This window comes from Alnus glutinosa, chromosome 4 (genome assembly GCF_958979055.1).
Source record: "Alnus glutinosa chromosome 4, dhAlnGlut1.1, whole genome shotgun sequence".
Lineage (NCBI taxonomy): Eukaryota > Viridiplantae > Streptophyta > Magnoliopsida > Fagales > Betulaceae > Alnus > Alnus glutinosa.
In genome coordinates, this window is record NC_084889.1 from 28987775 (window position 1) to 29002202 (window position 14428).

Sequence of the window (14428 nt, forward strand, 5' to 3'; positions counted from 1 at the left end):
CTAGGCCTATTGCAGCCAACCTCTCAAACTTTTCGAACTTGCATGTCAGGCCAACAGAATTATCATATCATATGCTAATTTCAAATTCAGTATATTTCATAGCTTTAGATTGGAATCATGTATATAGTTTTGATTTTTTTACGTTTGTTATATTTTTTTTTGTGTACTTTTTCATTGATAGTGGCAATGGCTTCGCTGAGCCTTCTTTCTATGAACAGAGGGTTTATAACTCCTTCCCGGACACGATTCACCATTTCACCGGCTGGAAGGTTTTCGGCGCCTTCTGTCCGCCGAAATTGATTATCTGTCCGACTCCTTTCGGGTGCTCTTCGGCTCTCCCTGTCTTCCTCTTCATGTGTGTTGCTTTCTTCTTCGCCATGTTCTTTGGATACCTCGAGGACTCGTTCCTCCTCCAATCGCCTTTGCAAATAGAGGTTTTGTTGGGTTAGAACCTCCATTTCTCTTGACATTTGAGCTATGCGAGCTTCCATCTCGGCTGCATTTCAAGTACCAAATCTCCAAAACAAAGGACCGATGAAACTCGGCCTCTTTCGGAGCCAAAACTTCGAAAGCAAGGATCGGTGAAACCTGACCTGTTTTGAGTACCAAATCTCCGAAACAAAGGACCGATGAAACTCGGCCTCTTCCGGAGCCAAAACTTCGAAAGCAAGGATCATTGAAACCCGACCTATTTCGAGTACCAAATCTCCAAAACAAAGGACTGATAAAACTCGGTCTCTTTCGGAGCCAAAACCTCGAAAGCAAGGATCGGTGAAACCTGACCTATTTTGAGTACAAAATCTCCAAAACAAAGGACTGATGAAACTCGACCTCTCTCGACGCCAAAACCTCGAAGCCAGGATCGATGAAACTCAACCTATTTCAAGTACCAAATCTTTGTAACAAAGGACCGATGAAACTCGACCTCTTTCGGAGTCAAAACCTCGAAAGCCACGATCGGATAAACCTGACTTGTTTGGAGTACCAAATCTCCGAAATAAAGGACCGATGAAACTCGACCTCTCTCAGAGCCAAAACCTCGAAATCCAAGATCGGTGAAACCCAACCTGTTTTAAGTACCAAATTTCCGAAACAAAGGACCGGTGAAACTCGGCCTCATTCGAAGCCAAAAACCTCATAAGATAAGAAACGGAAAAAAAAAAGGTTCTCTTTTGAATCCACAAGTCCAAAATTCCGAAACAAAATCATACTTGGACAAATCATTGGTTTATTTGAACTTTTATTCTAAAAGTTGGGGGAGGTACTAATGATATGGTAGACTGGCTTCCGGTGATGTTAGACTAGCTTGAATGGGAAAAGGCGGTTTTGAATGGGAGAAGAGAGAGGCAATAAAAGGGTTTTCTCGGTGTGTGAGTTTTTTTTTTTTTTTTTTTTTTTTTTTTTTTTTTTTTTTTAAAGTAAAGTGGTTATGATTCAGTGTTTTTGATTGTTTTTCTTAAGTTGTTTCAGGCTGACTTGTCAAGTTCTCATTGCAGGGCACAAAAGGTTGGGTTTCTGCCACAACCGTATAGAAGTGAATAACAGAGCTGTCTTCCTCTTCCTCTTCCCCAACGATGAACTTGTCGTCGGAATGGAAGTCCCTCTTCCCAGTCTCCACAGTCTTCGCCCCTCCACTCCTCCTCTCAGGCCCTTCAGCCAAACCCATTCTCGGGCCTCTCCTCTTCAACCCTATCCCCCGAACACTGACCGTCATATTCTCCTCCCCTTCCCTCTTCCCCCGCTCTCTCCCCCCTCCTCCCCACCTCTCTCTGCCAAGATTCCTCCTCACCTCCTCCTCTCTTACCCACTCCACCTCCTCCTCCGTTGCTTCTCTCCTCGGCCCCCTCCAAAACGACGCCGCTTCCCATCTCCTCCACAACCACCTCTCCTTCCTACAACTTCCCTGTTCCAACTCTCTCCTCGTCTTCTTCCCAACCGGTGCCAACTCCGAGCAAGTCGGGTTCTTGGGGCTGTCTGTGAACGGTTCGGGGTCAGCTTTTGACGTTCGGGTCGATAAAAACGGCGATGTTTTCTGGGAAAGGACCGGGTTCGAGTATCGGATTCTCAGGATCTCGGTGAACCCGGCGGTCGGTTCGGGTGCGATTCCGGCTGGTAATTCGGGTTCCTTTGTTAGCGTTGGGTATGTGATGGCTTCTACGTTGTATTCTGTGCATTGGTTTGTTGTGAAGGTTAAAGGGCTTGGTTTGAGTTCGCAAAGGCCGAGTTTGGTTTGTTTGGGGAGTAAGGTGTTTAAGAGTTGCTCTGTTGCGTGGGCTTGTTGGAGTCCACATTTGCTAGAGGAGAGTGTGGTTCTGTTGGAGAGTGGCGAATTGTTCTTGTTTGATTTGGAGTCTTGTTCGAAAGCTGGTGCTTCAAATGCACGTTTTAGAGGGACTAGGTTGCGGGTTCCCTGGGACGATGATTCGGGTACCTCAGGGGCTCATACATGGTTGTGTTGTGAGTTCAGTTGGCATCCTAGGATTTTGGTGGCTGTGCGGTCCAATGCGGTTTTTTTGGTCGATTTGAGGTTTGATGAATGTGTTGTGAGTTGTTTGGCCAAGGTTGAGATGTTGAGATTGTATGCAAATGTTAAAAACGAACGGTTCCTTACGTTTACGATGGTTGATTCTGATCGTTTTTATTTTGTGCTGGCTTCGGATAGCCTGTTGCTTCTTTGTGATGTGCGGAAGCCGATGGTGCCGGTTTTGCAATGGGGTCATGGTCTTGATAAACCTTACTACATTGATGTATTTAGATTGACAGAATTGAGATCAAACCCGAGGGATGATACATATAGGTGGGCTTCAGAATCGGGTTTTTGCATTATATTGGGATCTTTTTGGAATTGTGAGTTTAATCTCTTTTGCTATGGACCTACTTCACCAGTCCCCAGAGATTGCATTGCTTCTGAAATTTTGGAAGCTTTGAAAACTGTTTATGCATGGGAGCTCCCTTCAGATCTCTTATTGTCAGGCCGTGATTGTCGGTGTGGAAGCTGTCTCGTAAGAGAGGAGATTTTGAAGGATGATCTTCCTGAATGGATTGATTGGCAGCAGAAGAAAGAAATAGTTTTGGGTTTTGGCATCCTAAACAAGGGTTTATCTTCGCTGCTTTGTGGGTCAGATGAATTTGGTGGTTTTACACTGATAAGGCTTATGTCTTCGGGGAAGCTTGAATTACAAAGATATCATGCCTCGTGGGATTTTGTAAACAAGTCGAAAGAATTTCATAGAGAATTGTTGCATTTTGAAGACAATTTTCTCTATATTCAGGATGAAGAGGAATATAGATTTCCCAGAAGATTCAAATACCTGAAACTCGATAACCTCTTGGCATATTTAAATGGTAACCTTAGTAAAGTCCTGAGTTCAAAAATGAAAAAGCCTTTTAAGGGTACTCGAGAGAATAACTCTTTTAGTATAGAATCTCATGAAATCTTGTGCGAGAAGTTGAAGGCTTGTGGGTTCGGTCGATTGAGATCTTCTCCTGCTGTTGCTGTTGTTTTTAATGGCATCAGCTCGCCAACAAGCATCCATGAGGTTGCTTTGAGGAGATTGTGGGCAGGCCTGCCAATGGAACTATTGCAACTTGCCTATTCCAACTACTCTGAGTTCCTTGAAGTACTTGTGGACCAGAAAAAGGTAGCTTTGGAATTTCTAGTTGTTCCAAACCAACCTCAATTGCCACCTTTTTTTTTAAGAAAACCTTCATGCCATAGCAATAAGTGGTCACGGAAAGTTCAGTGAGATGATGCTCTTGTAGGTCCAGTTCTTCCTCTTCCTGTTCTACTTACAGTTCATGAATATCGTAACGGCTATTCTGATATGGAAGAAGCAGGTGGATTTTCATTGGAGAAGGAACTTAACCTGCGATATGATGAAGTCAAGCAAGTGGCCAGTGAAATGGCCGTGTCAGATTCTGGTTGTGAGCTTCATGATGACCCTGATGTATCCCTTGCTGATGACAGAGAAGATATGTGGGGCACCTCTCAAAAATCAAAACCTTTCTGTTTATACCATCCAGTTGCACTCAAGTGCTCTACCATGGATCAAGGGAAGGGAAATGTCTTTGAAGACAAGAAATTTGATATCATGATTTTTAAAGTGTCTGAGAAGAAGCATGTTCCTAATGGCAACGTTTCCGACCCGCACAAAAGGCGTAACGATCTGGGCACTGTCTTAGAGAGAGACTCAAAAACTGTTGGACCAGAACTGTTTGATGATCTGTGCTCCAGCGGGTTGCAGTTTGATGTTTCTGTTAAGAACTTTGGGCCAAAAGAATTGAAGGCATACAATGGTTTGAAGAGGCAATGGTCCAAATGGCAAGATGGTTTTAATTTATATCAGGAATCTTGCAGTCCGTCTAGGGTCCGAAAGCAATCTACATGATTCTTTGGTTATCTCCCCATATTTTGACACATTTATGGCCCGTTTGCAAGGTTTGTTCTCTCATGGTTCTCTTTGGTTTTATTTAGAAAGAATGAAGAAAGATTACACGTGATGTGAAAAAACTAGAGAAACTACTGTTGTACAGAATACATGAAGAAATATTTTTATTTATCTGGAGTATTGTAAGATAATTTTTAGTGAAATCTTTTTCCCTTTTTTTATTTTTTATTTTTTTATTTTTATTTTTAATTTCTTTTATTAAGAAATAAAAACGTTTATTAAAGGAAAAGGGGAATAAGTAAAACGTTTGTTAAAGGAAAAGGAGAATAAGTAAACTTAAAAGGCAGGGAGTAACGTAATTTCCTCAAAGAAAGATATTATAACCTTTTCTTCTTCTTCTTCTTTTTTTTTTTTTTTTTTTTTTTTTTTTTTTTTTTTTGTCCTTTTTGGGTTTTAGGGGATTGGCGTGGGGCGCCGAATATGATAAAAAGAAATATGAAACTTTCACTTTTTTTTTTGTCTAATACGTTATGCTGTTGAGTAAACATGGAGCTTATGGGCTTTGGAGCTTTGGTGTCCGATCCAAATATGATCCACTATTATTACCCCTTTTTCAATGTAATGCATTGAACAATAGTGATTCTTACATTCTGGTACTGCCCTGCAATTAAATTGGTCATCCTAGGGAGCCCTCTGTTATATTGATCTATCTCATACAGGAGGTGGAAGTGGTCATGAGCCTGCGCACGCGGGATTTGTGGGGGAGGGGATGCTGACAGCAGCTATTTGTGGGGATGTTTTTGCCTCTCCACCAGTTGATTCAATTCTAGCTGTATGGTTTTGTTCTCGTTTATTCTTGTAGTTGGAAGTGCATATACCTGTCAATAATTATTATTGCTCTTCTTAGATGACCCTGACCTAACCTACAACTTTACTTTTAGGGCATCCGTGCTGTAACTGGTCCTATGGGATGTCTTCTAATTGTCAAGGTATCATTATTTTTAAAGTACTACGTTAACTACTTGTCAGTTTGTTACTTGTCAAAAAAAAAAACTACCTGTCAGTTTGTTATCATGATATGTGGTGGTGTCCTTGTTCAGTGTGTCTAATGGCGTTTCTTTTTGTAAAAGTGATGTTGGTTCTGGATAACCCCCACACCAGTTAAAGAGGAAGAGAGAAAAAAAAGGAGTAGAGATAGAGAGAAAGCATTTTGACACCTTTACAAAATGCTTGAAACTATATTGCTTGAAGTGTAGAAGCTGGATAAGGATGGTCTGATTAATAGGAGTCATTTAGCTTTGTATCTTGATTCATGGTGCTGTAATCTGTTGTTGACAGAATTATACTGGTGATCGTTTAAATTTTGGTTTGGCTGCTGAGCAAGCAAAATCTGAAGGTTATAAAGTGGAGGTATGCTTTCTTTAAATTTTCACAGGAAAGCATCTTATACATAGTTAGCCTAAAAAAATCTAATAGAACTTTTTGTGTGCACCATGTAGACCGTAATTGTTGGGGATGATTGTGCTTTACCTCCACCTCATGGTATAGCCGGACGAAGAGGATTGGCTGGGACTATTCTCATTCATAAGGTTCTCTCTCTCTCCCTCCAAATCCTTCCCCCCACCTCCCCCCCCCCCCCCTAAAAAAAAAAAGAAACAGCAACACACAGGAGCCCTCAACTGATTATAGGCTCTATTTCCTCTCTCTCTCTCTCTCCTCTTATCCTTCATGCTTCATCCTTTATTACAGAAAATTTCCTATTCCTAGTTCTCTTCTTCCTTGTTTTATCAGTATTTTCTTTTATTTTTTTTCATCAATCAATTAATGACTTGTAGATTAGTTATCTTAACATGTGCATTAGGGTGTATAGTGAAAAAAATCATAAGTACAGGGCCAACATATGATTGAAGGGCAAGAATCTTTCTTGGCCATTCAGTGAGATCATGATTTATAATTTCGTCGTGTCCAGAATGGGAACCAAAATTACATCATAGTGTCTCGGTTGTCAATGAGATTCTTCTAGTATTCCTTCTTTCCCCCTTGGGACTCATGGCTTGTTATATTTAATTAAACAATAGAATCACGAGGTTATTCTTTTTTAATGTTTTTCTTTCACTAAATTTGTCCTATAAATTCTTTCCCTTTGTGAAAGACAGGTTGCTGGAGCTGCTGCTGCTGCTGGCCTTTCCCTTGCTGAAGTTGCTACTGAAGCAAAATGTGCATCAGAAATGGTTGGAACAATGGGTGTTGCGCTATCTGTTTGCACACTTCCTGGACGGGGTACATCAGATCGTTTGGGTCCAGGGAAAATGGAACTTGGCCTTGGAATTGTAAGCTGTTTTGAAGTGTGTCAGTCGTGCAAATAAGATGTGCAGTAGTATTTTTCAGTTTCTAAAATTATAAGTTGGTGTAGTAGAATCTGGAGTTTATTCTCTGCTGAATGCATCCTTAGTTGATTTTTTTTTATCTATTCACTGGCCTTTTATTTGCTGGTATTATCTGTAGTTGATTTTTTTTTTTTTTTTAATCTATTCACTGGCTATTATTTGCTGGTATTCTCTACCTATTGCTTGGTTCTACTTTTACCTCTGAAGGAATTCGATCCTTGTTCCACATTTTCATATCAGGCATATTAAGCATGCATTTCTTTACAGCATGGTGAACCTGGTGCTGCGTTGGCTGACATTCAGCCTGTGGATGTGGTGGTTTCTCATGTTCTTACTCAAATACTCTTACCGGTATGTCCCAAGTATTTTATGGTCAACTCTTCTTTTAGTGTATTCCAAAACCAAATTTGTACTCTCTCTGCTTCCAGTTAGGTGTCTCTCTTGTGTACTTGGGATTGCGCCTTTGCACTTTTTTATAAACTTGCAATTACTCATTAAAAAAAAATTGTGTTCCATATATTGTATTCCACAAAATTATGCTAATGGCCCTCCAAGTGGCATCTTCTCCCCCCATGCCAAAGAGGGGAAAGGAAAAAAAAAAGGGGTGGGGGGGGAGGGGATCTTTGGTTACAAAATTATTAAGAAGGAAAAAAAAAAACAATTTTATGTCTGATTAATATACATGGTCTTGTGAAAATAGCCTGAAATGAGAATTTTGAAGCATTTATGTTATTCCATCATTAATTTGCCAGGTTGTTCTTTAAATGTTTCTCATTGGAGTTATATATTTCATGTCATTTATGAAGTCTTGAAGACATTTTCTAGATGTTTGACATGTGTAGCTATTACTGGCGTATTTGAATACTCCATCTATCTCTTCTTGTGAAGGGAGGCACCTAGCTATTGATGTGACTTCATATCAAGTAAAATAATGAGAACATTTTTTTTTAAAAAAAATCATGAATACGTGTAAGGAGGTTGCTCAAGGCAGGTTGGCAGGCACATCCATTCACTGCTTTTGTGCTGTAGAAGGAGACGACGTTGTACGAGTGGATGACGTGGTGGATATCGGTGGGAATCTTTGAAAATGAAAAAGTCGGCTGGAGAAATTAAAGGGGGAAGTGGACCGGGCTCTTGAGATAGTGGATGAGGGCTTGATTTCTTTTGGGCTGGAAGGGTTTAATTTTTTGAATCAGGTTGGTTCTGTTTGGCGAAGCTTATGGCGAAGGCCCAACCTGTTGTGACTAATCAAAGCCCAATTTTGAAGGTGAAAGCTCGTCTTGAAGATTAAAAAAAAGGCCCTCATCGCTAAAGTCCTTACTAATAGAATGAGTAGTGTCATGGAGAAGATAATTTCAAAGCCTCGGAACGCTTTTTGGTAAAGGTAGACAAATTCTGGACTTGGTTCTCATTGCTAGCGAATGTTTGGATAGTCGCATCGAGTCTGGTGAATCTAGCTTTGCAAGCTGGATATTAAGAAGGCTTTTGACGATATTAACTGGAATTTCCTTTTTTACATGTTGGAAAGATGTGGTTTTAGAGAGAAATGGTGTTCTTGGATAGCGCATTGCATTTCCTCAATACATTTCTCCGTCTTGGTTGATGGTTCTCCAGCTGGTTTCTTCAGTAGCTCTCGCGGGTTGAGACAAGGCGATCCTCTGTCTCATTTTCTATTCGTTATAGTCATGGAGGCTTTGAGCAAAATGATTACTGCTACTGTTGATCGAGGTCTTGTCTCAGGATTCTCTACAGGATCTAGGCCTCCTACTGTTAATATCTCTCACTTCTTGTTCGTGGATGATACTTTGATTTTTGGTGGGGCCAACCCTAATCACCTTCGCTATCTCCGTGTTCTATTATTATTTTTTGAAGCTGTTTCTGATTTAAAGATTAACCTGGCCAAGTCTGTTTTGGTTCATGTGGGCATTGTGGATATTGTGGATGAGTTGGCTGGCATCTTGGGTTGCAGGACTTCCTCTTTACTCCTGAAGTATCTTGGCATTCCGCTAGGGGCTTCTTACATGAAGTGATTCTGTAAATTGATCTAATGCCAAAAGGAGTTCCACTTAAAGTAGTTCTATATTGATCTGATTTTCATGGAGCTCAGGAGTTATCTTTACTGGCAGGTAATCATCCACCTGCCAAGATGCCTGTTCCAGTGCCACCATCTCGTTCAACAAAGGGTGATGAGGTATGCTCATAACATTTATTGGTTGCCTCGTGGAAAATCAGGTTAAGATGACTTTGCTGTCTGAGACAAGTTAGCTACTCAGCCTGGATTTTACAATTTCTGTAACTCTTTTTCTGTACACACCTGGTTTGATTGGCTTGAGTTGCTGTAGAAAAATGTGAAACCCTCACTTCCATACGTATAGGCATTGTAATCAGTCAGTATGTGTGGACATATATGATGGGGTCAGGAAAAGGTTGGGTAGATTATAGTGGTAACTTAATGGTATAAATTTCGTCTAACACTACTGGTCCTCATTCTGTCTGTACTTTTTCTCTTGAATTCTGGGACGCAATTGACAGGCTTGTGATATGCTGATATATGTTTTCTATTTTTCAATTATATATTTTCTCTGTTTTTTTTTTTTTTTTTTTTTTGTTTACACCACTACCTCGTTAGACCTGATTGCTGATATCTACTTTTGACTAGTCATTAAGTCGACCACCACAACTTAATCAACAAGGCCAGATTCTTGAGGCGGCTATTGAAGCAGCAGCAAATGCAGTTATCAATCTTAGGGATGGTCTAAATGAATGGGACAGCAAATTAGGTGATGGTGACTGTGGGTCAACAGTGAGTCCTATCCTAAAACTCTTATCATTATTTCCCATTTATTGTTTCACGCACTGCATGGTATGTATCATGTCATGTCAAATTAATCTGCATTTGCAGATGCATAGAGGTGCAACAGCAATTCTGGAGGACATTAAAAAGTAAGTTTCTATTTGAACTCTTACTTTCTTTTTTTGGTTTAGCTGAGAAAATTGCAGTTTTGTGGCAAATATAGAGGACAAAATCCACAGTAACCATTTTTTTTTTTTTTTTTTGAGAACATCCATACAGATGATTGACCTATTGCATTGCATCTACTTAGTTGTTCAAAGAGGCTTGAAATATCGAATTTATTCATTCAATGACTGAAAGTAGATGCTGTTCAAAATGTGCCATTAGATATGATGCTAAAGTTTGGTGGGTGGTTTCTTCATAGATCATTCTTGTCTTCTTCAACACCTAGAAGAAGACACCTATTAAAGAAAAAGAAAAAAATGGGTAAAAAGAAGGAAGTGGATAGATGGAGGATGTGTAACTAGGAAGTTATGATTAGATAGTTGTAATATTTATTATTATTTTATGAATGATAGGATTTAATTCCACGTGAGTAGAGACACAGATTCACATTTATATCGAAGGCGGGCGTATTCTATGGGGGGGGGGGGGGGGGGTGAGAGAAATTTAAGTTGTTAACGTGGTTGAGCTTTACGAAAATAGTGGGTGGAGAATGACATATATATATATGTCGGGAAATTCTCTGATATTGTGAAATAGAATCGCGCTGAATGGAGTTCATTTGGACATATGCCTAATCTGATTTGTTAAACTAACATGAGGCTTCTTTTGTCAATATCAGTTACTTATTTCATGGCAAAGTTAACTCCAATGTCAAGGTTGCCTGTCATGGGGCAGTTAATTGTCCTCGAGAGTGGAAGTTGAACAATAGGCATGACTTTTCAGGTTCTAAGATGTGACATTTATATAGGGGCGACAAAGTGTGCCCATACCCATTTACCCTCCCTAGTTAAATGGGGTGTGCGACTGATAAAAAAAAGGCTAAATGGGAGTGGGTACACTAAATTTATTTGATGGGTATAAATGTACAGTTATCCATTAGGACTAAGATTAGATGGGTAATAATTGGGTACCCATGGGCAACCATTGTGTTCCCAATTATTGACTAAATTTACACGAAAAAAATCAGTCAGGTACCCGTTTCTCTCTCTCTCCCTGTGTCTGTGCACTATTACCTCAATCTCTTCAACCCTAATTCTCGCCCAATTTTTCAAACTCTATATTCTCCCCAAAATCATACATGCTCTAAATTGGCAACAATCAGTCTAGAACGGTAACCCATTGAAGACCATCAAGGTCTTACCTATGGTTGATATCTTGATTATAGGAATCGGTTACTCCAAGGGCTTGGCTCAAGTGGTAAGGGCCTTAGTCTTGGTGGCATTTCCATCAAGTTTAAGGTTCGAATCCTCTCGTGTGCAAACAATTCCTTGGGATCAGCCCACGGGCAAAGCCAGAGTTTTACCCGATCTGTGGGTAGGGGGCATCATGGGCTGGTCCAAGGTTTACCCGATAGGAATGTGTATACGAAGTGGCTTCTTCCTTAAAGGGGTTGGGGATGATGATGAAAGAATTATGTGATAATGAATGTATTTTGGGTTTCTGTTTTTGGATTTGAATTATGTGATAATGAATGTATTTGAAAAAGAGGTGTCTGAAAAAGATAAAACATGTTAAGTCGAGGATCATTGCTTAACTTCCTAGGTATTATTTATACTCAGTGAGTATGTAACATTCACATATATATAAAATCAAGTTTATGGCTGGGTTGAATAGTGGATAGTGATATACCCAAGCTGGGGGGGGGGGGGGGGGGGGGGGGGGGGGGGGTTTAATCAGAAGCCTTTATTTCTTCTCTCTATCTTTCTGCATAATATAGTGATGAATTTAGAGACAAAGATTGGAGAGGTTGTCTATTATAGCTTGTTCATGTCTGGTGAAGACTATTGATAGATATGGTTGTGCTACATATTTGCAGTTATTGAAATTTTTAGGCCATCTCACTTGTTGGCTTTTAGCTCCCAGATCTTTGACTTTGTTATATTAGTAATGCTGAAGCACTATTATTGGTTCAAGATGATCATAATTCCAAATTAAGCTAAACTCATGGTCTTACCTTAATCTTCATCTGCTCCCAGTTATCCTCTGAATGATGCTGCAGAAACAGTGAACGAAATCGGATCATCTATTAGAAGAGTTATGGGAGGAACTAGTGGGATCATGTATTTTACTCTACCTGAATCTTTCCTTGATTTAGCTTTAACAATAATGTCTTTTGAAAACTAGTTTCTTTCACATTAGTCTGAAAAATCACTTCATCTCTCTTTTGAAAACAGATACAATATATTTTGTAAGGCAGCATATGCACAGTTGACTGCAAGCTCCCAGTCAGTTGTCACAGCAAAACAATGTGAGATGATCCTCCTAATGCTATAATAATCAGACTTGCACCTCCACTCATTGACTTTCTTGATTCAGGGGCTGAAGCACTTGAAGCTTCCATTGCTGCAGTCAGTAAATACGGCGGAGCTAGTGCTGGTTATCGCACATTGTTAGATGCCCTTATTCCAGCGTCATCGATGCTTCAGGAGGTTGTTAACAATGATCGTTATCGTTTGTGTTCATAGTCAATGTGGCCTTACGGGACTAATGTATCTAACTTCACGTACAGAGGTTAAATGCTGGGGATGTTCCTTATACTGCTTTTGTCCTCTCGTCAGAAGCAGCATTGGCTGGAGCCGAGGCAACCAAGCACATGCAGGCACAGGTGACATTCTTATTGATCCTTTTCCTTACTTCATTGGTATTGAGCCTCTTTCGCTAGCCATTGTTTCTACTCAAAGGACATACATGAACGTAAATAGCCTTTGAACAACAGAAGCCACTTCAATCAACATGTTTCTTTTCACGGTAATGAAGTTGGAAGCAATTTCCCTGAATCCTGTGAGCGTCAGTTGGATCTTGGAAAGGACTAGGGTTCAAAGAAAATGATTAAACAGTTCCTGTCCATTCATTTCTGTTATACTTTCTAACATCCATACTGGTAGATTTTTTTTCCAAATTTTTTTCATTATTTGTTGAAAATCAAGCCTTTTTTCTTTATTTGACGGGATTGCTTTTGTAGGCTGGGCGTTCAAGCTATGTCTCTGGGGAGATCCTTTCATCAGTTCCAGATCCTGGTGCAGTGGCTGCAGCTTCATGGTACAGAGCAGCAGCTTTAGCTGTCAAGGAATTATGTAACTGTCGTATCCTCTATGGCTGTTGGTGATACTCGAGTGTAGGACTAATTCTTCTCCGAGAATTTTATAAGGACGACTTATGTCTTCTTTGAGTCAAATGTGGTTTTTAAAATTATTATTGAATGCATGATAGGTTACTGTTAAATTTTGATCCAATTGTAATTTTATTGGCTACATTAATTTTAGGAGAACTCATTCTTCTCTCTCAGTGCTTTTTGCCTCTGGGTTCAATCTTTAAAAGCGTCAAAAGTGCCTAGACTTGGCTTCTTCTTAGTGGGGAAAATTTTGTGGTTCAACTCAAGGGTTGGGACTACCTTCTTCATGCCCCAAAATATGAGAAAATTGAGATCGGATTTATTTTCATGTATTTTACCAACTAATTGGGATTGTCGGATCAGTTCGCTAGGATGGAATTTTTTATTGGACTAGTTAAATAACATGCAATCTTCCAACTGACGTGTATGATGTATCCCCCACAAAATCAACCTAAAAACCTAATTTTCGTTCTGTAGGTTATTGCCCATTTGCCCCCTTTTTGTTTATGTTATCTTTTGTTGAGAAAATTGGTGAAACAAAACCATTAATCACAGTTAGGGAAGTTGTATCAATATGCAAGGCACTAGCTAGAGCCCAGCCCCGGCTCAAGAAAATTGGTAGACCAGGCCTATTGCAACCAACCTCTCCAACTTTTCGAACTTGCATGTCAGGCCAACAGAATTATCGTATCATATGCCAATTTCAAATCCAGTATATTTCATAGCTCTAGATTGGAAACATGTACATAGTTTTGATTTTTTTTACATTTGTTATATTTTTCTGCGTACTTTTCATCAAGAGTGGCAATGGCCTCGCTGAGCCTCCTTTCTGTGAACGGAGGGTTCATGACTCCTTCCCGAGCACGATTCTCCCTTTCACCAGCTGGAGGGTTTTCGACGCCTTCTGTCCGCCGAGATTGATTATCTGTCCGACTCCTTTTAGGTGCTCTTCAGCTCTCCCTGTCTTCGTCTTCATGTGTGTTGCTTTCTTCTTCGTCTTGTCCTTCGGATACCTCGAAGACTCGTTCCTCCTCCATTCGCCTTTGCAAACGGAGGTTCTATTGGGTTAGAACCTCCATTTCTCTTGACATTTGAGCTATGCGAGCTTCCATCTCGGCTGCATTTCGATGGGATGGATCTCCCATTTCATGTTGGGGATTGTTTGCTCCTGAAGCAGTGGCTGTAGTTTGTACCATTTTGGATTTTTTTTTTTTTTTTTTTTTTTAATTTTTAATTTTTGTAGCAAACGAAGCACAGTTGCTAGTCGTTTCCCACGACGGCGCCAATCTATTAAAACAGATTCTGGTTTGATCAATCGCTGAACCGGAAGAGCCTGCCTCTTAATTTGTAAAAAAGAAAACTGCGTCGAGGGGACCCGACAACCCCACTCCGATGCTAAAGTTAATATATATCTCAAGTGTATATCAATCGGTGGTAATTGTACACTTAACCGCCCCCCAGTACCTGCGTAGTTATAAGGTATTTATTGACGGAAATTTATGAATGTAAATAAACCAGTCCG

General features: G+C 40.1%; 2 protein-coding genes across 3 annotated transcripts; both read left to right on the forward strand.

Moving 5' to 3' along the window:
- The first annotated feature begins 1574 nt into the window (after positions 1-1574).
- On the forward strand, positions 1575-3746 carry LOC133866283 (uncharacterized). Its single transcript, XM_062302811.1, has one exon. It carries the CDS (start codon positions 1575-1577, stop codon positions 3744-3746), a length of 2172 nt encoding a protein of 723 aa, XP_062158795.1.
- Positions 3747-4304: 558 nt separating this feature from the next.
- LOC133867042 (putative 3,4-dihydroxy-2-butanone kinase) lies at positions 4305-13079 on the forward strand. 2 transcript variants are annotated; one of them, XM_062303715.1, is made up of 14 exons: positions 4305-4438; positions 5108-5220; positions 5330-5377; positions 5727-5798; positions 5888-5977; positions 6545-6718; positions 7043-7126; positions 9435-9578; positions 9678-9718; positions 11771-11854; positions 11969-12042; positions 12111-12223; positions 12304-12399; positions 12757-13079. In XM_062303715.1, exons 1-14 carry the CDS (start codon positions 4327-4329, stop codon positions 12898-12900), a joined length of 1389 nt encoding a protein of 462 aa, XP_062159699.1. In that variant the 5' UTR covers positions 4305-4326; the 3' UTR covers positions 12901-13079. The 2 variants fall into 2 exon arrangements, with proteins under 2 accessions (XP_062159699.1, XP_062159701.1); XM_062303717.1 differs by lacking the exon at positions 7043-7126.
- The last annotated feature ends 1349 nt before the right edge of the window (positions 13080-14428 follow it).

What these genes read in the sequence shown, in the direction of transcription:
- LOC133866283 (XM_062302811.1), top strand. Translation starts at nt 1,575, where the DNA reads ATGAACTTGTCGTCGGAATGGAAGTCCCTCTTCCCAGTCTCCACAGTC.
- LOC133867042 (XM_062303715.1), top strand. Translation starts at nt 4,327, where the DNA reads ATGGTTTTAATTTATATCAGGAATCTTGCAGTCCGTCTAGGGTCCGAA. An exon ending in GGACTATTCTCATTCATAAG is followed by an intron (nt 5,978 to 6,544) that starts GTTCTCTCTCTC and finishes TGTGAAAGACAG; the next exon opens with GTTGCTGGAGCTGCTGCTGC. An exon ending in CGTCATCGATGCTTCAGGAG is followed by an intron (nt 12,224 to 12,303) that starts GTTGTTAACAAT and finishes CTTCACGTACAG; the next exon opens with AGGTTAAATGCTGGGGATGT.